General features: G+C 40.9%; 1 protein-coding gene across 8 annotated transcripts in view; it reads right to left on the bottom strand.

Moving 5' to 3' along the window:
* Window positions 1–22,932, bottom strand: part of LOC116816393 (poly(rC)-binding protein 3-like) — a 754,639-nt gene that overhangs the window by 62,167 nt on the left and 669,540 nt on the right. For all 8 annotated transcript variants that reach the window (XM_032765573.2, XM_032765582.2, XM_032765583.2 and 5 more), the window contains 3 exons: window positions 20,844–20,979; window positions 2,551–2,574; window positions 2,415–2,447 (listed from right to left, as the gene is read on the bottom strand). In XM_032765573.2, the coding sequence (XP_032621464.1) occupies window positions 2,415–2,447; window positions 2,551–2,574; window positions 20,844–20,921 (135 nt within the window). In that variant the 5' untranslated portion in view covers window positions 20,922–20,979. The remainder of the gene's footprint in view (window positions 1–2,414; window positions 2,448–2,550; window positions 2,575–20,843; window positions 20,980–22,932) is intronic.

Below are 22,932 nucleotides of genomic sequence, written 5' to 3'. Positions count from 1 at the left end.
AAGATTAGCACCAACAATTCATTTTGATTAATTGATTATTGTTTGTATAATGAATATCAGGGGCATCTGGAGCATCAGAAATGCACCACTTACTTCTTTCATAAATCTAAATAAATACCTGTATTTAATGAGTCAACAAATGGGTGAAAGTTGTATCTGGAAGAAGAGAGCTCTGACATCAGCCCGGCTGAAAAGAAACTCTTCAGTGCATGTAGTTAAAGGGCATATCAGAGTATTCTTCTATATCGCATGTTTTAAAATTTCCTTATGGGAGACTTTCTACAAGTGCCTAGCAACAAAGCAACTGGCAGAATGTGCACTGCAGAAACCCCCAAAACTAAATTAAACATTTCTGGGTACATTCTCTGTATAACTGTATTTTTTACCTTCAAAAAGGTAGATTGCCTCATCCTTTTAACAAACATAAGAACCCTGCAGGGAGCTGCAGGTTAGATTCTGCTGACTCCCTGTGACAGATGTGACTTTTTAGACTCTAACCTGAATACAAGAAAGGTAGGGTAGCCCTCTGAGGACAGGTAGCTAGAGTCCTAGAATTTAAGGCCAGACGGGACCGCCAGATCATCTAATCCAGGGGTTCTCAAACTGGGGGTCAGGGGGTCACGAGGTTATTACATGGGGGGGTGGTGAGCTGTCAACCTCCAACCTAAACCCTGCTTGCCTCCAGAATTTACAATGGGTGTTAAATATATTTAAAAGTGTGTTTAATTTGTTAGGGGGAGTCACACTCAGATGCTTGCTGTGTGAAAGGAGTCACCAGTAAAAAAGTTTGAGACCCACTGATCTGATCTGACCTCCTATATATCACAGACCACCACCACCACCCAGCACCTGCACATTAAAACAAACAACTGAAATTAGGCTAATGTGTTACAGCCCTCAGGAGACTAAGTTGTTATATGCCACAGACAGAAAACAGGAGGGATCCATGTGCACTAATACCCAAGACCCCTGCAATGGCAGAGAACTGACTGAGATATATCCAGATAATCCTGGCACAGAATCTGACTCCACATTGCAGAGGAAGGCAACCCCGCTCCCACAGGTCACTGCCAATCTGACCTAAGGGAAAATTCCTTCCCAACCCTAAACGTGGGAGCAAGAGCCAGCCAGCCAAGCACCTGAGAGAGAGAACGCTCAGAGCTTCAGCCCACACAGTGCAATGCCCCAACTCCAGCGGTGACCGTCTTTGATGCCACAAACAAAACAAAAAAACCCAACAACACCGGGAAAACAAACAAAACCCAACAGCGAGAATACATGGCAGTGGTGGGGGCAAACCCTTCCTGACCCCTGCAAGTGACTGGCTGAAGCCCTGAAGCAGGAGATTTAGGGTCTGGGACAGACCGGCTGATGGAAAAGTAAACCTATGAGCAGCCAAGCCTAGGGAGTTGATTTTGAGTGAGATTTATGCGATTTCAGCTTTGAATTAATCTTTTTGTTTATAAATCCAAACTCCAGGAATGGGGGAAAGGTGCCTTTCTTGCATCTTTACAAACATATGATGTCTCCAGTTTGCAGGTTTATCTTCATATCGCCAAGTGTTGACAAAGGGAGTGATTAGAGGTGAGCCTGTACCATAGGATCACTCCAGTTCTAGAGAGATCCAGATTTTTTGGTTGGCCCCCACCCTCTATAATGTGTCAATCCAAATCCCTGGATTCAACACCCACCCCTAATCCTAAAATTTGGAAAATTTAGCTCTGTAGCCAAACTCCTCTATCTGGGACCAGGCCCAGGAGTTATGAATGTGAGTCAATGGGAGAATAGACCCCTAAGAGTTTCTGTGACACTTAGGCCTGGTCTACACTGGGGAGGGGAGAGAATCGATCTCAATTACGCAACTTCAGCTACGTGAATAATGTAGCTGAAGTCAACATACTTAGATCGACTTACCGTGGTGTCTTCATTGCGGTGAGTCGACTGCTGCTGCTCCCCTGTCGACTCTGCCTGTGACTCTCGCTGAGTTGGAGTACAGGAGTCGATGGGAGGGTGCTTGGGGGTCAATTTATTGCATCTAGATTAGATGCGATAAATTGACCCCCACTGGATTGATTGCTGCCCGCCAACCCAGCGGGTAGTGTAGACATACTCTCAGGACCCTACTGTCTAAATAAGCTCTGAGACAATAGGGATACAGGCACAGTGCTGTAGAAATTATCCCCTTTAATTTCCTTTAAAGGAGACAAAAAAACTGAGACAGCTTTATGGGAAGCTTATATGAAGAAAAATTGTTTAGTTTTGGCCTGCACATATATGTATTAAAAACACCACCACATATAATAAAAAATAGTTGGCATTACTCTTTCGAGCCACTTCGTGGCACTGCTGTTCCATACACATCTAGTTATTCTCAGACACAGAAAGAAACAAAGACATCAAAGTGTATCTCTTACCTCCTCCCTCATCTTCTTAACTGTCTCCCCTTTCTGTTAAATAAATGGGGAAAAATTAGTCCCCACCGCAATGGTCAATTGATATAGAATACAGGGACATGAATTTTAAAAAAAATTCTTAAAGTAAATTACTGACCTTTCCAATAATGCTCCCAACCTCCTGGAACAGGAAAAAACAACACCATAGTAAGTGAATATTTCTGAGTACAAAAAGAAGAAATGTTAATTAAACAATATTTCACTATAAAGTTCATTCTGAAGAGAAAGGTGGGCAGGACAGACCAGCCACATTTCACTAGCTACACTTTTAGTCCATACAAATATGCACTATAAGAAGGAATGGACTAAGAGCTCCTGTTGTAATATATATACATGACACATAAGAGTTTACTGCTGTCATGGGCAAAACCCCACTGCCTCGCAAGTAGCCCCGAGCTAATGCAGCATTCTGTCACTGTAAATACCGAGATCTTATTTTGGGGAATAAGAGATTCAGAACTGATTGAGCTGAACAATCTTTTGGGAAAATTGGGAAGACACAGCCTTCACGTTCAATGGTGATCGCTTTGAAGGTAGACGCTTCTTCTCTTTTCAGCAAGTAATGGATAGAAGTGGATTATGGTGAGATTAGGAGTTATTGTATAAAATAACTGCTGGCGTGTCCTTCTCAATCCCTCCAGTGAGAGCTTCCCAAACCAGTGATTGCTAATCAGCTATGAAACACTGTTAAGGTGGCTACCAGGTTACTAAAATCCTACATGAAGTCGTATAAAATGTCCAGAAAAAAACCTTCAAACATACAATGGGAGAATGATGTGGAAGTTCTGATCATATTTGAAACTAGCCACAGACAAGCAGTAGGGAAGCAAAATGGAAGTTAATAGCCATAAAATGAACACCACGGGCATGGTGCTAGTTGCACAGGTTTGATCCAAGACTGAAAAACAACTGATGGAGATGAGACCAACTAAGGGAAAAGCTAACTCATATTCTGTGATTAGTCTCCAAAATCAGCTTCCACTGGTTAAAAAGAGTTAGACATGATTAATCTGATCTGGAGAGCTGATCTGCAACTAGTACTTTCACCTGTTTTGTTCTGAATCACAACCACCAAAGTAGATTTCAGAAATGGCTTCCATTCCTTTTTCCCGAGAAAAAGGCTCATTTTATGACAAAAGGCTACTAAAGTCATCTCAACAATTCAAGACTGGTGCAGGGACCTTGTGGAAGTTCCTTCTTGCCAATGAATAATGGATACACAGACAAAATGAAGCAGTTAGGAGGCTGCTGTCCATAACACTGAGGCTGTCTATAATGAAGCTGTCCATAAAACTGAGGACAGCTGCAGATGTTCTGTGAGTGGAGGAGCTCCAATTTAGCAAGCTGCTTCAACATATGTTTAAATCCCATTCATGTTGATGGGACAAAGCACATGCTTAAAGTTATGTATGTGCTGAAATGCCTTGATGAACAAGGCCTTGAAGACCCCAGTCTGCCTCCATGCTGACTGCTCTTAACCTGGAACTCCTCAGGCTTATTCTCAAAATTTACCTCTCTTGGTTTTATTTTCTTCTTTATTACCCCTCCTGTTAGCTGCTTGGAAACTCTACTTCATTCCCATGTAGTGCTGGCCTGTATTCAGATGGGCTTCTTATGTGCTCTGTGGAACTACAATTTTACACGCTGTGTGGAATGGACCTACATGCTAATATATTTATATAAGTGTTATTTTGCTTGTTACTGTGTTAGCTTAAGTGTTAAGTATCTTGTATGAGCATATCTAATGATCTGTACATATATATAGACCTCCAGGAGTGTATGAATCCATATCTATGTACACATAAAAATTGCTATTTAGTTTTTAGCAGTCCAGTAGCCCATCTTGACCACGAATGTATGAGGCTCATTATGTATGAAAAAAGGGGGGACTCTGTTTAATAATGAAGTTCCTAAAGTCCCAGATATTTTTTGGACCATATAAGCAAGTAAAAAGAAAAAGTTCTTTCTCAGGGATGAATTGACAGCTCTAGATTTGTCAGCACCAGTCCCCTCTCCAGCAAAGCTAAATTCACATAAAGATCAGAAACAGCATCTATTTTTAATTCTGATGGGTGTGACGTTATTGATATAAACTGTGTACATTTAGAACATGGTTTGCAACCAAGGTCCTGTAGTGGCATCAAATCTTATGTAAAGGGGGTCATATAAGGTGTCTAAGACCAGGTTATGGGTTGTGGTTATGATTATGCTGTCTGTATGTCTGTATCATTTTGTAGTTGAAGTTATGAGTATTGGATCTATCCTGTCTGTATTTCAAATTTGTGCTCTGTTTCTGAGAAACATCCCAGACAAGTTGGTGTTAGCTCTGCCTAGCCTGCTTGATGGCCCATTAAGGACCATCAGCTACACAATTGACCCATTGAGAGAAGGCAGATACGCCTTGTAACTCAGCAAAGTATGCAGGGACTTGCCCATGTGACTCCAGACTCCATTTTGCTGTAACTTTCCACAGTAAGAACAAAGAGGTTCTTACACCTGGAAAAGCCTATATAAGGCTGATGCCTCATCTCCATCTTGTCTTCAATCCTGCTTCTTACCTCTGGAGGAACTTTGCTACAAACTGAAGCTCTGAACAAAGGACTGATGACCAATCCCAGAGGGGGATGTTCTCCAGAGACTTGATTTGAACCTGCAGTTTACTCCATCACTGCTACAAGCCTGAACTAAGAACTTTGCCATTACTGTATGTAATTGATTCCATTTAACCAATTTTAGCTCTCATCTCTACCTTTTTCCCTGTATGAATAAACCTTTAGATTTTAGATTCTAGAGGATTGGCAACAGCGTGATTTGTGGGTATGATCTGATGTGTATACTGACCTGGGTCTGGGGCATGATTCTTTGGGATTGAGAGAACCTTTTTCTTTTATTGGGGTGTTGGTTTTCATAACCATTCTTCTCCAGGACAAGTGGGAGGGGTGGTGATACTGGGAAACTGGAGTGTCTAAGGAAATTGCTTGTGTGACTTGTGGTTTGCCAGTGGGGTGAAACCGAAGTCCTCTTTGTCTGGCTGGTTTGGTTCGCCTTAGAGGTGAAAAACCCCAGCCTAGGGCTGTAACTGCTCTGTTTAAGCAATTGGTCCTGAATTGGCACTCTCAGTTGGGTCCCACCAGAACCGCATCGTCACAATGGGAAAGCCTTTTTTTTCCCCTCATATAGAAATCAGAGGGTTCTTTAGCTAATTTGGAGAATGGGTCTTACACTGGCTTTTCTAGTTTGTCATACTTTTAATGGTTCCTTATATAGCTCAACCTTTGTTTCATATAGATTCTTATATCACTAAGAATAATATTTAATGCTTTCTGGAATATCTAAAATTATTTCTATAGTGTTGAAGTTTGATTTTTTTTTCTGCTCAACGTGATTTTTGAGGACTTTTTTTTACCTTAATAGAACATTTCTACAATTTATTTATTGCAGAAACATATTATGCTGTGGTTAGTTGATTATGATACCTAGATTCATGGTGACAAATTCAGCTCTGGTGTAAATGGGTGCAACTCCCATTGATTTAAGTTTGGTGTTTGATTGAGATGTCCTATAACATATGTGTATATTTTTACATATTGAAAATGTGATGCATTATATTTTTCAGTGCTCACACATAAACTATACTTAAGTACATATATTTCTTCCATATGGTCAATTTCAGATTGATTTACTTTCCTATTATTTACTCATTAACATATTGGAAAATATAGCACAGAATATATTAAAACTCCTATCAATTGGAAATAACAGGAACAAATATTCCTAGTGCATAGGAAGACTTTTTGGACGGCATGATGAAGAGTGTTTACCTGTATACGTTTCTCCAATACACCCCATAATGCCTGCAAAAGGCACCCTTTGGCTGCTTGTCAGAGGCTAAATGCAGTGTAATAGGGGTGTAGAATCAGTGTCCATAGCAGTGTGGCCTGTGAGTTATTACTGCTACTCTGTGGAAACTATTTCGTATAGAAAGTGGCGTGTCAGGCTGCTACCGGTGATGCACTCCACACAGCCATGCATATTACCTACAAATGGCAGACCCAGTTTCTGACACCTAAAAAAGTTTGAAAGTGAAAAGATGGCGCCCCTTTGGGCTCCTAAATTTCCCCCCTGAAGTATATATAAATAGTGAGATTCATTTTGCTTTTCTGAAAAATTTGCTAAGTTTTGTAACTACTTACCCAGCTCTTTCAGACCAGCATGACATTTGCTTCTCACTGATCAACCGAAATCATTATCTGTGATAAGATCAAATATCCTAAACCACTATTTTTTCCCTCTTTCGTCTATAAATAAGCAAAAGGCTGTCTTGTGGGCCTATGCTCTCTTTGTATCCATCAATCCCCATGCACTGATTTTCAAAACATATAGTGGAAACAGTGTTTATACGGATGCCTACATTTCCCCAAAGTACGTGTGATTTTTGGTGCCTATCTTGAAACCCATAAAAGTAGCCTGATTTTTAGAACGTGTGGAGCACCTGGCCTTTCAAGTTATCTCAGATTGGGCCCCCAAATGCTGAGGCACCCGAAATATCTAGTCACTTTGGAAAATCCCACTCGATTGACCAGTGTGTGTCAACAGTATTTCACATTGTGCCTATGACCACGCTTCTCACCAGTAAGCTATATCTAACTAGTTAAAAATGTAACAAAAATGACACGATGCAAACCTCGTATAAAGCCATATGTTACAAGAAAATGGAAAATGTTGTCAACCATTGGTTTGTTCTATGAAAAGTATAATGGATATGCTGTTTTTTAAATTTTCAATTTTTCAGTCATCATTTCAGTGGGCAACAGAAGGAAAATCAATGTTAAAAATGAGGGATGTTTTACTTAATGCTAAGAGGTAGACATACACTATTATTTTCACACCTAATTCACATGATGGATTAGATATGGGATGAGTTCCATGCCAAATGAGCAATCCAGAGGCACAGGGTCTTAGCACAAAACAGAACGCATTACCTAAGACACCCTATTGCTAATGCAATGGAAAATAAAAACAAAAACCAACTCCTTACAATCCAAGTGGTTGACAGAAATCTTGACAATGCAACTGACTAATCTGGGCTTCTGAAACACTCAGTCAAATTGTATGAGAGAGAAAGCTATTTCTCTAATGAGCTAATAGTTATGCCTTCCGCATAGCAAGAAAAACAAATTAGTCATGTTAAAAAAACCAGGAAGCTTAACAAATGGTAACAAAGCTTGGCATAAAGAGTAACCTTTAGACTGCTAACATGATGTGTGAAGTTCCATCATTTTTCTAAATATTGCCAGTTTAATAATCGTTATAGCACCATCAATCTCAGGAGTAAAAAACAGCCCTCCCCCAACCTCACAATAAACCAGCGAGCACTCTGTTATAAAATCCTGCTAACAACTTTACAGTGTTGTTGAAACACTAATCTGACAGGAGCCTTAATCTAAATTCATTTATGGACGTGAAAACCATTTTAAAAGTCACAATAATATCATACATTTATGCTTTCATCCCAAAGCATTTGACAAACGACAAGCAACATCCTAAAGCCTTTATTCCCTTACTATGCAGGTAAAGCTACTGTTGCACTTTGATATTAATTTTGCACCAGCACAGCCATCAGGATTAAGCCGTGTATAAAGCCAACTATTACTGTACTTGGAAAAAAAGACACAGTAAATTACGTGTGCCATAACTCAGTTCATCTACCTTGAAAGAATGAATGATTGAGTCAGTCATGTTAACTGGTGATCCATGTTTATGTATTCAACATCTGATGCTTAAGACCCCAATTCAACAAGGTCTTTAGTGGGACTGCTCCTGTGCTAAAAGTGAGGCATATGCTTGAGCACCTTCATCAGTTTCTACAGCTCACTGGCACTTACGTTATGGCCATTCTGAAAGAGAAGACACTACGTATTCCATGCTTTTGTGTTGCAGAAGCTTTTACAACATATCCTACTTCTATTTGGCTAGCAGGCTAGTAATTTGTATAAAATTTCACCACAATTATCTACTGCAACCTTCTGCTATCTTCCTTCCAGTGCTGGTGGTACTAGTGATGACAGTCCCTGTGCCTGCCCACTGTATAAAATCAGTAGCAATGGAAACAGGGCCTTCTGCTTACATCAATTCATTGTGTCTGTGGACTGATCAGAATACCAGATACAAGAAATTTTTGTTATGTGGTTTATTTGTTGGAAGGTGCAGCACCCACTAACAATAAGAAAATGTCTTGACTGATAACACTCTTCCAATGAATCACTGCCTTTTGTCAGACTGGCAAAGTAGAAAGGGACTCTGGGCTGTCACTGAAATCAAGTGCATAATCAATCAATCATAAATACCTTGCCAGTGTTCACAAGAAATAGAAAGTACAGAGCGAACATTGGCATTTTTCCTGCTTGGATTAACTTGCTGAGAAGTCAACTCTCAAAGACGCTTTCTTTTACGTTATATATTAACATGAAATGGATAAAAATTAGAGGAGGTTATTTATTTCATGATAGCAGAGGAGCTAGTGAGATTTTGTTTTACAGACCTGTCAGGGATGGATTATACAGACATGTGTGGAAAAAGAGGCTCAAGGTTATTCTGCTGTTAAAAAAAAAAAAAGAAGTCCATGAAGGCAAGATTGTGCTGTGTATAATGAATGAAAGTGAGAGATATTCGCTCTGTTTTTTATCTTGCCTGTATTAATGTCTTTAAGTGTGGATGAGTAGTATAGTAATGAAAAAAATCAGCTGTAGAAAATCTGGTTGTGAAGAATGACGGCCATTGATGTTAGGTGAGCCCTGCTGGGACACAGTAGGTCTCTTTTTTCAGAGGCTCTGAGCACCCACAACTCTAGCTGACATCAGTGCTGTTGCAGGTGCTTAGCACCACTAAGAAGGTCCAGGGTATCTAAAGGGGAGGCACCCAAAAACTGAGACAATGAAAATCAATGGCCACAGTTGAAAATGTGGCTGCTAAGTACGCTTGTCTAATTTACTGATACCGTGACTATGAGGCTAGAGTTGGAATGTTTCACCCCGTCAAACAGTCAGAGAGCGAAAAACCCTGTTAGATTATCAGATATTTTCCTCTGCTAATGGAGGATTGTTCCCTATAAAACATTTGCTTGTATTTTATCCTGCTTTGTTTTAAATATTCCAAGCAATGGCGCTTCTAACACTTCCCTTAGGAGACTGTTTCACAGCCTAATAACTCTCACTGCCAGGCAGTTTTCCCTAGTGTTTAGGCTAAAATTCTTTTTTCTTTAGCCTTTATTGTTACAATTACTTATTATTTTACCCCATTATTTCTAGTTCTAATTCCTTGAACCACTCAAAATAAATTACATTCTCTTTTTGGTGTTTATTTTCTTCATAGATTTGCAAACTTATTTTCTCCCTCATCATAACTTAACAAAGCTATTAGCTCTTTACATTTCTCTTCCCAATCTCTTCAGCCATCTATTTTTTTTCTTGCTTTTCTTTGAGCTCCCTCCCATTTTCCAACATCTTGCCTGTGATCTAGTACCTAGAACTGAGTACAATATTCCAGGTATGTTTTCGCCAGAGCCATAGAGAGAGGTACCTATTGCCTCCCTGTCCATTGACCAGATGACTCTGTAGATGCAGCCCAAAAATGCACTCATATTTTTGACTATAATGTCACTGTGTTGCAATCAAACTCATTTCTGTTGTTCTAATCTTTCCCCAACTATACATACAATATGATGAGGACTAATTTAGCTACAACGAATCAGGAAAGAGATCTTGGAGTCACTGAGGGTAGTTCTCTGAAGACGTCTACACAGTGTGCAGTGGCGGTCAAAAAACAGGATGTTAGGAATCATTAAAAAGGGGATAGAGAATAAGACAGAGAATATCTTATTGCCCTTATATAAACCCATGGTATACCTACATCTTGAATACTGCATATAGATGTGGTCTCCTCATCTCAAAAAAGATATACTGGCATTAGAAAAGGGTCAGAGAAGGGCACTAAAATGATTAGGGGTTTGGAACAGGTCCCATATGAGGAGAGATTAAAGAGTAGGATTTAACCAGCTTGGAAAAGAGGAGACTAAGGGGTGCGTATGATAGAGGTTATACATCATGAGCTGTGTGGCAGAAAGTGAATAAGAAAAGTATTTAACTTGTTTCGCATAATATAAGAACTAGTGCCACCAACGTGGAAATGAATGAGGCAGGTTAAAACAAAATAAAAGGAAGTTCTCAACATCAGCGCACAGTCATCTGTGACTCTTGCCTGAGGAACGGTTGTGAAGGCTAGGACTATACCAGGTTTAAAAGAGACTAGACTATTATGGAGTTAAGTCCATTAATGGCTAATTAAGCAGGATGTACGGAGGAATGGCGTGCTCTGCCTCTGTTTGTCAGAGGTGAGATAGGATGGCAAGCAGAAAGATCCTTGGATCAATCTGAGAGACTATCTATTAAGGATGCAAACTGGCCTTCCAGAAGGCAACCAAGGGTCCCATTGGGTATCTAGCCCAGTATGGGCTCACTGTCAGCAGACAGATACTGGGCTAGATGGACCCTTGGTCTGACCCAGTATGGCCATTCTTATGTTCTTATGTTAACCCATATCATTTAGTAACAACAGGTCTACTTTCTCTCCAATTTTTCTTTCCCATCTGTACCCCCTTTTTACTGGTAAATGCTCTTCTTGTTCTCCTCACACCATCTGGCTTGTATTAATTCATTCTGGTTTTTATTTTTGCAATCTTTAACTTTTTCCCTACAGGCTTTAAATGACTCCCTGTATTCTTGTTTGGTTTCCTGCACACTTTGCTATTCCCAGTGTAGCTTGGTTTCTTTTTCACCTCAGATCTTTGTGCAATTCCTTATGAAATCACACAAGTCTCTTCTTGTTTCTTACCTTCTTCTTTTACAGAAGAATTGAAGCCTGCTGGGCCTTATTTAAAGTGTCTTTTAGGGTGCCTTGGCCTTGTTCCGGATGGGCAGATTTGAATATTTCCTCCTATTCCACATTATACACTTGATTTTTAAACCTCTCCTAAATTGCTTTCCTGAAATCCAACACCCTTCTGCTGATGCCATACACATCTGAATTCAGCCCTTCATGGCGAATCTTCAGGGTTTCAGACAGCCTGTTAACACTGACTGTGTAAAAGTCCAAACTATTTTAAAGTCATGTAATAATTCTCCAGTACAGTGTAAATGCTTCCTTGGAGTCCTTTTAGTTTGGGCACAAGATGCTCAGAACTGGCAGAGCTGCATGGGAAAGCCTTTACAACACTGCAGTGCTTGACCTCATTACTGTTGGTATTAGGCAAGAAAATCAGCCTTCCAAAATTCATAAGAATACACATTTTCCAAAATGTGAACAGGAAAATGAAAGTGAAATATCAAAAGCTCCAAAGAACCTACCCTAATCTATTTTACGGGCAATTATGAAAAGTTGATTTTTGACCCAAAAAAAAAAGGGAACAGTTCTTTTGGCACTTTAACAATGTAGCCAATTGATGCCTACTGAGGGCTTTGACAGCTGAGGATGGCACACTTATTTGCATGCTATAAGTCCTTTCCAAAAACGTTAATTTAATGCTGGTGATAGGTGCTATCTTGACAGTAAAGGAAACTGATGTCCTCTCTTTATCCACAAAACAGGAACGGGTAATAGCAGTGTAACAATAACACTGCCATCCTACCCCATCCCTGGCCTGAAAGTTCCACCTTTAGAAGGGGAAAGGTGATTTAATTTCTGGGCTCATTCAAACTTTAGTCTCCATGCTGAGATGGCCAGCAAGGATACTAATAAGTAGGGCTACAGAACCCTACTCTCTCCTGATTATTCATTTTAGGCATGAATATAAACCAAATCTCACCCTCAGCCTGGCAGAAAGAAATTTTTTACAATGTAATACGGTGCATAAACCCCACACTGGGGGCGAAGGGGAATCGACCTAAGATACGCAACTTCAGCTACAAGGATAACATAGCTGAAGTCGATGTATCTTAGATCGACTTACCTCATGTCCTCACAGCCCGGGGTCGACCCTGTCGACTCTGCTTCCACCTCTCTCTGTGATGGAGTACAGGAGTCGAAGGCAGAGCGATTGGGGATCGATTTATCGTGTCTACACATAAATCGATCCCTGATAGATCGATCACTACCCGCCAATCTGGCGGGTAGTGTAAGTGTACTCTAGGACTGAAGAGGCTAAGGAGCAGTTCTGGGCCCAGGTGACTAACCCACCGCCACCTACAAAGCATGTTCCAGCTAGAGAAGGGAGCTTAAAAGGGAGCCAGATAGCTCAGGTAGGCTAGGAGGACAGACCTATGTCGAGGGCTCCTGAACAAGGGTGTTGCAGAAATCCTCATTACAAGGAAGGGGCTTCCAGCTGAGCCCCGAAGGTTTAAATTACTCTTTATTTTTGCTGTCTTATGTTAGACTTTGAGGAGAGGTAAATGGTGGAAGTGATCCAGGGAGGCAGTTTCAAGGCATTGCAGCATGTTTGATATTGTTACCTCTCCTAGGGCCCTGGGGCAGAGCTGGATGGAATGGTTAGATCTGGACTCTCCTACCAACTCTCTGTGCCCACTGTTATGGAAAGGAAAATGTACCTCCTTTCCCCTCCCTCCTCACAGGAGTGAGGAGAGGGTAGAGATGCTGAGAGCCCTGAGGTGAAGCTAAACCCTGCACAAGGGTCCGGAGGTGGGCTGAAGACCCTTTGTGTTGTGAGGATGTGGGATTCTTCAAACCTCTTTAGATTTTGTTACCCTGAAAGGGGGCGAACTAAATTGGTGACTCTGCTGGAGAGTCGAGTCGTCATCCCCAAAAGGCGGGTTTTCACATTATTGGAGGAGTTGCCGATGAGAGGCACTGGAGATGGGAGAAAGTAGAGGTACTGTAACCTAACCACTGGGTGATGTTATCAGTAAGCCCAGCCTCCCATCACATGCAAACACATTATCAAGGCTTCCCCGCTAGTCATGAATCCCAGGAAATAACCTGTGCCTTAATCAATACTGCTTATCATTATAAACACGGCTGCATTTCAACCTGGCAGAAATGCAGTGTGGAAGACTCACATTCAGCTCCTTCATTTATTCCCTTGCTCCTCACTAGCACTGCTATCTAGTGGGCCCCTGTGATTGATACAGCAACGACAACAGGCTCCAGAAGGAATTACATGAACATACAAGGGAGAGTAAAACTTGGTATGTGCGTTGAATGAGTCAACTCTCTGTGTAGGGGGTGGGGATGAAGAACCATAAAAGAGATACAACAGGGAGAAATTTAACTTGTGCTAACAGTACTTGAAAGAATAGTGTTAGTTATTATTATATATATATAACCTGGGAATTTATTGTTGCTCCATAAAAGACTTGTTAGATACAAATAATGTCTGTCTATGGATCTGATTTCTCTCACGCTGTTTAAGATCAGAAATAAATCCACTGATTTCAATGGAATTATACTTTGTAAAACTGGACAAAGCGAGATAAGAATCAGGCCCAAAGAGTCTTCCCTTGCTCTGTTTTTCCACTCTTCCTACCTCTCTGACCTACACAAAGCTGAATTCTGCACTGACCTACACTCTGTGAAACCCCAGTGGATTTCTCCTTCTCTCTTCTCTTTCTCATCCCTATAAGAATGTCTATTGTCAAGTTCAGGTTTCTTTACACATCTGTAATTATACCCCGTGAGAATGACTGACATAGCTGCCAAGATTTGTTTAGCTCCATGTGTTGCATTTATACTAATTATTTGTGAATATGCAACTATTTGGCATATTTGCAAGTAATTTGTATATGACCATACACTTCAGCTTAAGTGTATACCAGCCCCAAGCAATGTCAAGGGTAGGAGAGGGAGATGCAGAAAATTTGGCAGCCCTGGCAGATGGGCAGGAGGTAGAAGATATCTGGGGAATAGGAAGGTGCTGGGTTGGGGAACTTCAGTACCCAGAAAGATAATGGAGCAAATAATTAAGCAATCAGTTTGCAAACACCTAGAAGATAATAAGGTGATAAGTAGCAGTCAGTCTGGATTTGTCAAGAACAAATTGTGTCAAGCCAACCTAATCACTTTCTTGTAAAGGGTAACAAGCCTTGTGGCTAGGGGGGAAGTGGTAGATATGGTATAGCTTGATTTTGGTAAGGCTTTTGATACTGTCTTGTGTGACCTTCTCATAAACAAACTAGAGAAATACAACCTAGATGAAACTACTATAAGGTGGACGCATAACTGGTTGGAAAACCGTTCCTAGAGAGTAGTTATCAGTGGTTCACAGTAAAGTTGGAAGGGCATATTGAATGGGGTCCTGCAGTGATCAGTTCTGGGTCCAGTTCTGTTCAATATCTTCATCAATGATTTAGATAATACATAGAAAATACACATACAAAGTTTGCAGATGATAACAAACTGGAGGGTTTGCAAGTACTTTGGAGGATAGGATTAAAATTCAAAATGATTTGGACAAACTCGAGACATGGTCTGAAGAAAATAGGATAAAATTCAATAAGGACAAATGCAAAGTACTCCCTTTATGAAGGAATAATCAGTTGCACACATACAAAATGGGAAGTAACTGCTAGGAAGGAGTATTCAGAAAGGGATGTGGGGGTCATAGTGGATCACAAGCTAAGTATGAGTGAACAGCGTAACACTGTTGCAAAAAAAGCCAACACCATTCTGGGACGTATTAGCAGGAGTGTTGTAAGCAAGACACAAGAAGTAATTCTTCTGCTCTACTCTGCACTGATTAGGCCTCCACTGGAGTTTTATGTTCACTTTTGGGTGCCACATTTAAGGAAAGATGTGGACAAATTGGAAAAAGTCCAGAGAAGAGCAACAAGAATGATTAAAGGTCTAGAAAACATGACCTATGAGGGAAGATTGAAAAAATTGACCATCCAAGTATGGCAGAGCCCCAAGAAGTGGAGTAGTTAGCAACTGACATAGCTGCTGGGATATTTTATAAACTGGCTGGAGATTCTGGCACAGCTTGTGAGCCGGGGAAGGACTCCGGCAGGGGCTCACACCACATCAGTACTTCACAAAAGCGGAAACCAAAAACATTTAAAAAAAAAAAACTAAGGAAATTCCCAGACACAAAATGTAGGTAAGATAAAATTATAGTTGTGAATACACAGGCTCCTTATTGGGGGAGGAGCTTGAAAGAACATCATAGTTTTATAGAACAAATGTTGAAAACTATATACAATTCAAATATTTGAAATAGGGAAATGGAGCATTAGGGTATTCTAAACAACCTTAATTCTGTCCCCATTTTCTCTGCCCCATCTCTGCTGAACTTCATGGAACATGAGCCTTATGCCTGAATACAGAAAATCTTTCTCACTGACAATATAAGTCTATATGCCTCTACTTTCTATCATCCTTAATATACGACATGTAGAACCACCTCCATGAAAGATCAGAGACTGTCCTCCGATTCTGATTCACCATCCCTCGATAAGACAGCAGGAGAAACATCTTGCCCTGATCTTACTCAGAGGGGTTTCACACTGCTGTGATGCCACTGACTTCAATGAAGTTTTTTCTCATTTAATCTAGTGATGAGATGAAAATCAGGCCGCCTCTATCTCTTGCATTTCATACACACACACTGAAGATCTAACCAGCTCCCTGTACAGCATTACTTCCCTCATGCCAGCCAGTGGAATTTGTTTTTGCAATATTAACCTTCTATGCTGTAAAATGGTTAGCCTCCTGGTGTCTGTGGACATCTTCCCTTTGGAGTTCAGCAGTGTGCATTATGCTACATAATGTGCAGCGGACATGGTTAAAGAAGTCATCCTCCACTTAAAGTCCATATGCAAATTACCCAAGTAAATGTGTTTAAAATGTCCAAAGCTACCAGGGTTTACAGTTGAGCTAATTAATCTTACATAGCCTTGGTCTACACTACAAATGTATGTTAGTATAACTACATCACTCAGGGGTGTGTAAACAGCAGTATGTTGACTGGAGGGATTCTCCTGTCAATATAGCTTCTGCCTCTTGGGGAGGTGGAGTACCTACCCTGACTGGAGAAGGTCTCTTGTTGGTACAGGTAGTGGCTTCACTAAGCACTACAGTGGAGCAGTTAAGTGTAGACAAGTGTAGTGTAAGATGGCTATTTGTGAAAAACAATGCAGATGTCACAAACATATTAACCTCTTAATGTAGGAGTCCAAAAGGTAACACAATTATAGGGACAGAGTTAAAGATGCATTTCCATACATTTCAACTTTAAAAAATATATTTATTTTACTAATAAAATTGGAAAACCGGGACATTCAACGATTTTTAACAATGTCCTTTAATTCTCCCCTTTCGCCTGTAAGTTATGAATCCTTATTTACAACCTGAATGCTGGCCCCGTTAAGTGTTTTGTCTGGGAATGCTAATTAGAGTGCAGCAATTTTCAGTGATGCCATTACCACAGCAAATCTTAAGAAACCGTGTGGAAGCATATTTCTTGCTCTATTTCAGAGCCACTCACAGCTCTCAGAATGATAACTCCATCATTGATATTAGCATTTTTAAATCACAAAGATGACATCAAAGTAAATGTGAGGGCCTGAGTTTAATATACAAAAATAAATTCTCATTTCATACACTCTTTGCAATACTTAGGGGCAATAGGACACATTATTAGAGCATACTGTAGGAAAGGGCACACCCATTGTGCCTTGTTAACTGAGGATGTATGGTATATTTCCACTTTAACTTTGAATTTCTTTGCTTTTATGGGTTTAATTTAAACTCTCAGGGCTACATGTTAATTGAAGATTAGATACGTAACATCCATTTACTGTTAACTGTAGTTGTGCACCCACTACATTCAACACAGAAAATTAACTTCTTCTAATTTCCTTTCTGATTGCTTTATGCTAGTTTAAAAAACAGTTTAACTAAAATGTCCTGAAAATGATTGATACTTATTGAGTTACATAAAGGGTTTGATTCTGAGAGCAGTGTAGCTTTCTGGTGTGATGCAGAAACGCACGTAAGCCAAAAGTAGTTTAACTGAAGCCAGTGGGACTAATCACAGGCATGAAGTTAAACATGCATTTAAGTGCTGTGCTGGATCAGGGCCAGCACCTTGCAGGATGGAGCCCTCAAAGCCAAATACTAGGTTTTTACACAGACACACATAGACACACACACACACCATTTGTTTGCCTGGCACTTCCCATTATCAGACCCTGTTTTCAGTTGCTTATAACTTTGCCAAATGTAAACCACTTGGGTTGAAATTTTACATGTCAGGTGCAAGTTTGGCTGAAACTTCCTGAAAATTTTCAGCCCAAATGGTTCTGCCACTTCAGGAAAAAGGCTAGGGAAAATAGGCAGTTCATTACTAAAAAAATGCTGGTGACCCTTTCTTTGATGAGATCTAGGGCCAGCATGCTTTGGAGAAGGGACATGAAATTTGGCAGGTGGTGGCATTTGTGCCAGGATATGCCTTTTACTGCTCCTGTGAAAAATCTGCCCACATTTGGCCAAGTTATAAATCTCTCTGAAAAATCAGTTAGCACATGCTCAATAATGACTTTGATTTTTAACAGCTAAGATTTCTGAAGACACCATCCTCACTGAGAATGTTCCAGCCTGTCACAGGTCCAGACTGTGCATTGCATCTTTCTCAGAGAGCTACTGAGCATTCTCCTTCCAGTCCAGGGCTTCATGGCTGAATCTGGACTTGCCCTGTCATGGCTGCTCCAGGCCACAGTTGGGCCAGACACTGGAACTGAGAGCAGGGAGCCTGTCTCTCATGGACCCTCAATGACCCCTTGTTGTCCCCCAGGCAGCACAGAGGAGGAAGCCATCTGATTGGAATGCCGCTTGGCCAGGAGGGAGCGAAAGAAGTAGATTTGGATAAGGACTCTGGTCAGACTAGAACTAGAGGGCAGGAGATGAGAAACTGACTGGGATTGGCTGGATGAAGAGGAACCAGTGTGGTGCTGGGGTGGAATGGGGGCAGGGAGGAAGTGAGTGAATCTGAGGGGAGTTAGCAGAAGAGTCTGTGCCCACTAGCGCACACTCGCCTCCAGAGCGCGGGATGGAAACCAAGTTTCCTGAGTGGCAGCATTTTTCTGCTGTCAGCAAAGATCTCTGAAACCCACTGGCAATCTGTCTCATCCCCCTCTTGTGCTGGTCCAAACAGAGAATGACATCCTAATATTGCTGCCAGTTACGCCGATAACTCAAGTGTCAGAGGTCTGTGTGGTAGATCTAAAGGTTCCAGCTCTGCTAATGATCCATGTGGGTATATGATATCACATGACAGAACATTTGTTCTTCTGTTTTCTTATTTTAAAAGCCTAGAAAATTACACACACAAACTAACTTAAAAGGAAAATATTAAGGTTTTAAAGTCAAGCACTTAGAAGCGTGGAAATGCCAGAACTCAGGTTGTCCATGTAACCTTAATTTGCCCCCCTTCTGTGGATGCATCATGATACAGTCTTTAATTACATAATCACATGCTATTTTTTCCACAGGACCCTGTATTACACAGAGTGGATCACAGTTACTTAATATTTTAATAGACTCATAGAATCACAGGATTGGAAAGGACTTTGAAAGGACTTCTAGTCCATTCCCTTGCACTCAAGGCAGGACTAAGTATTATCTAGACCATCCCTGACAGCCTGCTCTTAAAAACCTCCAGGGACGGAGATTCCACAACCTCCCTAGGCAATTGATTCGTCTTATCTTCACCTTGTTTTTTAAAGTGTGGCCCTGCGCTTTATTCATTGCACACTATATAAACCCTGATTTGAAGACATAATTATTACTTTCCTACTGGGCTTTTCTATGCTGCACATCACTACAGTATCTGATTGCTTCACATACACTAATTAATTTATTTCCCCAACAGCTCAGTGAGAGGAGATATTATTATCCCCATTGTACAGATGGGGAACTGAAGCACAGAGATTAAAGCCAAAAGTATCCACTAATTTTGGGTAATTTTCAGAGTACCGAGCTTTATAAGCATTTTACAGAATTTATATGTTCAAAGCATTGCTGTCATTGACTTCAGTTACAGCTGTGAGTGCGCTGCACTGCTGCAAATTTAGGCCCCAGGATCTTAAGTCAGGCACCCAGAAAATGATTAGTGATTGCCTGTGAAAAGTTTGGTTCAAGTTACTTGTCCAGCATCACATAGGAACTCTGTGGCAGGGTTAGGGATAGGATCCAATTTTCCACTGCAGCATTCAACTGCCTGAAACCTTGAGACCATCCTTTCCCTTCCTGCAATCCCTTACCTAAGTTCCTACACATCTTCCAACTTCCTCAACATATGAGCCAGGAATCCTACAGACAACAGCCTCCTTCACTGTGCAACCCTGATTCATCCCCAGAGCAGGTTTATTCTTTGCACTGAAGGAGGCAGGGATCCTGTGGAAAAAATAGGATGCGATCATGTAACTAAAACCTGTATCGTAATGCATATGCACAAAGGGGCTGAGTTAAGATTGCATGGACAACCTTAATTATCCCATCTTCTAACTTTTGAGTGCTTGACTTTGCAACCTTAACGTTCTTTTAACTAGTTTCTGTGTGTTATACACAAATACAGACCTGCACATACATGAATCCAGTTTATATGGGGGCTGAAAAGAGTCTGGTATTTGTGTTAGGAGAATATTTTATGGGTTTTGAATGTCTCTATGAGTTATTTTCTGATATAGGGGGTGGTGAGAAGCAGTTGCTATATTTTATTTTAATATAATTATATTTTTCATATGTAACACAGCTGCCTAGTGCCCAAGAAAGTATTTTAATGCATTATAAATCAAAAGAAACATTATATATAAGAGCGAGATATTTCCAAAAAATATTTAATCTATATCTATTTTCACTGTTTCCTTGCTAAAGGCGAGCAAATGTCTGCCTGAGGCCAGCACTGTACAGATGATCCCCAAACATGAAAACACACAAGTTAGTTTTGCCTAATGTTGCCAATAAACATGCTCTCAGGGTTAGAACCCAAGAAACAAGTTTGCATTTATAGCAGCACACTTCTGTATTGAGACTAACAAAGTATTGGAAACTGGGGTTTGATATGTAACTGCTCGCAGCCCCTGAGTTATAGAATTGTGAAGCTGTCACAACACAGCTATTGGCACTCTGGTCCATTAGAGATCCTGATTTACACACTTAACCATGTGTGTAAGTGCTGTGCTGAACAGGAATGGAATTAAATATATGCTTAAGTTCAGCATGAGTGGTATCACATTGCTGAATCAAGGACAGGTCTTTGGGCCTTGACTTAAACTCAAGCAGGACCAGGGCCTCTGTAAATGTAAATGTAACTGTCAGACTTTAATGCAACCACAGACACATAGATAAATAAAAAGACAACCACTGTTACAGTGTTATGTGCATCACCTTGCCGTGCATGAGAAGACGTATGGTCAGTGTGACATTGAGACCTCCTTCTGTCACTTTTGTGTCCTTCGTGTTCATCCTGGCCTGGTATCTTCAATGCTTGAAAGCAGTTTCTTAGTTTTTTCACTTCGTCAACCTGCAGAAAGAAAGTACCACTGAATGGCTGAATTTTTTCAAAGCTGAAAATATCATGCTGCACAAACCAATTAACATCCCCCCTTTGATTTTCCCTAGAGTGGCTTAGCTCGTCAAAAGCTCCTTTGATTGTTTTTATTTTTTAAGTGCCTGAGTACTTCATGCTTCATCAAGTAGGTGATAAACTTGCCTTTTGAGCCTTCTAGATTCTGTTGGCTTCGTGTGCTCTGAAGTTGAGAGCGACTCAGTGCAGCAGAACCACAATGACAAATTGAAATATAATATTTCCTTGAACTGACACATTTGTGTGTGTGTGTGTGAAAAAAATTCCAATTTTACTTTTAAACACTGTTGTTATTGTTTGAACTGGGAAATGGAAACACTTACATTCCTCTCCCTTCTCCTCCCTGTCTCCACCTCATTCTTTCTTGCTCCTGCACAACAGAGGCTTTTATGGTCCCTACAGTTGGTCGAGCCTAAACATTGAACCCTACCAGCAACAGCACATGACATATTAGCAAAGACATCCGAGTAGCGAAGAGCCACTTGCTGCAGTAAATCTGGGCACTGTCTGGCTTTGTTTTTGTCTAAGAAGCCCAGAGGTGGTTCTGTCTCTCCAAGGCCAAAGCTCAGCTTCTGCCCTAAGTGAGAGAAGGATGTTTCTTAATCTCTAATGACAAATTGCATATTTTCAGTCATTCACAAAGTCATAAATATCCTGAAATGCTAATGAAAGAGGCAAGGACAGGCCTTGAAGGGATAAACAAGCATCTATTATGAGTTTATTATTGCAAGGACATTTATCATTACAAATTAAAATGGGGAGGGATGAATGTTACCAGGGACAGGCAATCCACAAAGTAAAGAAGGCTGAAAGCTTTCTTGGAGACTGTTTAGTGATTTTGTCCATTTTAGGCCTGTCTTAAAGAAAATTGAATCCTTAGAGTCACACACAGAGCAGAACATTAGTTTCAGAACAAGGACCAAAAAAAAGGCAAATCGTCGCTTCTCTCAAAGATCTGTTAAGGTTCATGTTGTTCATTACTTTGGTATCACTATAAGAAGTGGGGGTTCTAGTGGCTAAGGAACCAGCCCCAGTGTGTTGACATCTCAGAGTTTGGCCCAGCTTTGTGGCCCAGCTGGACTTTGCAGTGGCTAACACACATTCTGAAGGACACAACTTCACAGGTAGTGGCCCAGTAGCTCAGTATGAGTCCCAACAGGTGCAGAGTCTATGGCTAATGACTTCTCATACATGACCATTGTGGCTCTGAGGACTGAGGTCAGGAGATTCAGTCCTTTCCTTCATGCCTCAGCGGGAGTAGCAGAGGTGTTACGAGGCTATCACAGGGCTATGGAAAAGTCTGCAACCCAACTACAAGGAAGGGAATGAGAGAGAGTGAATGTGCATGGGAAGATCTATGGGGGGATGCTTCATGAGCTACAGAAACGCCACGTTCCTACAACTAGTTCTGTGAGACCTAGACACACAGAATAAATGGGTCCCCTCTGTTCCCTCGGTTATGAGGGCCAACTGTTCCCAGGATCAACTAGCCCGGAATGGAACCAGCACATTTTGGTAAAAGGTTTGCACATCCCTTCCTGCCATTTAACTTGGACTTGTGACTAGGTCCTGGGAGAGTTCACACTGATCAACAGAAGTATAGTAGAAAATCTGATTACGTCTTTGATATAAATCAGCCCCTTGTCTAGATTATTTACACTGCACATCTCCCAACCTGGAGAAAAATGGAAGAGAGTCCAGCAGAACAAGCTGCCTAAGGAAGGGGACGGAAACCAGAAATTCCTGTTTGTGCTATTGACACACTGTGTAGCCTTGAGTAAGTTAGTTTGGCCCAGATCCTCAAAAGGTATTTCAATAGGAGTAAGGTGCCTCGACATCCTTGAGGATCTGAGCCTTTGAGATAGCATATCACTGCAAGCCTCTAATGAA

The sequence above is a fragment of the Chelonoidis abingdonii genome, chromosome 2 (genome assembly GCF_003597395.2).
Source record: "Chelonoidis abingdonii isolate Lonesome George chromosome 2, CheloAbing_2.0, whole genome shotgun sequence".
Classification (NCBI taxonomy): Eukaryota; Metazoa; Chordata; order Testudines; family Testudinidae; genus Chelonoidis; species Chelonoidis abingdonii.
This window is presented reverse-complemented; position numbering and strand designations above follow the sequence as displayed.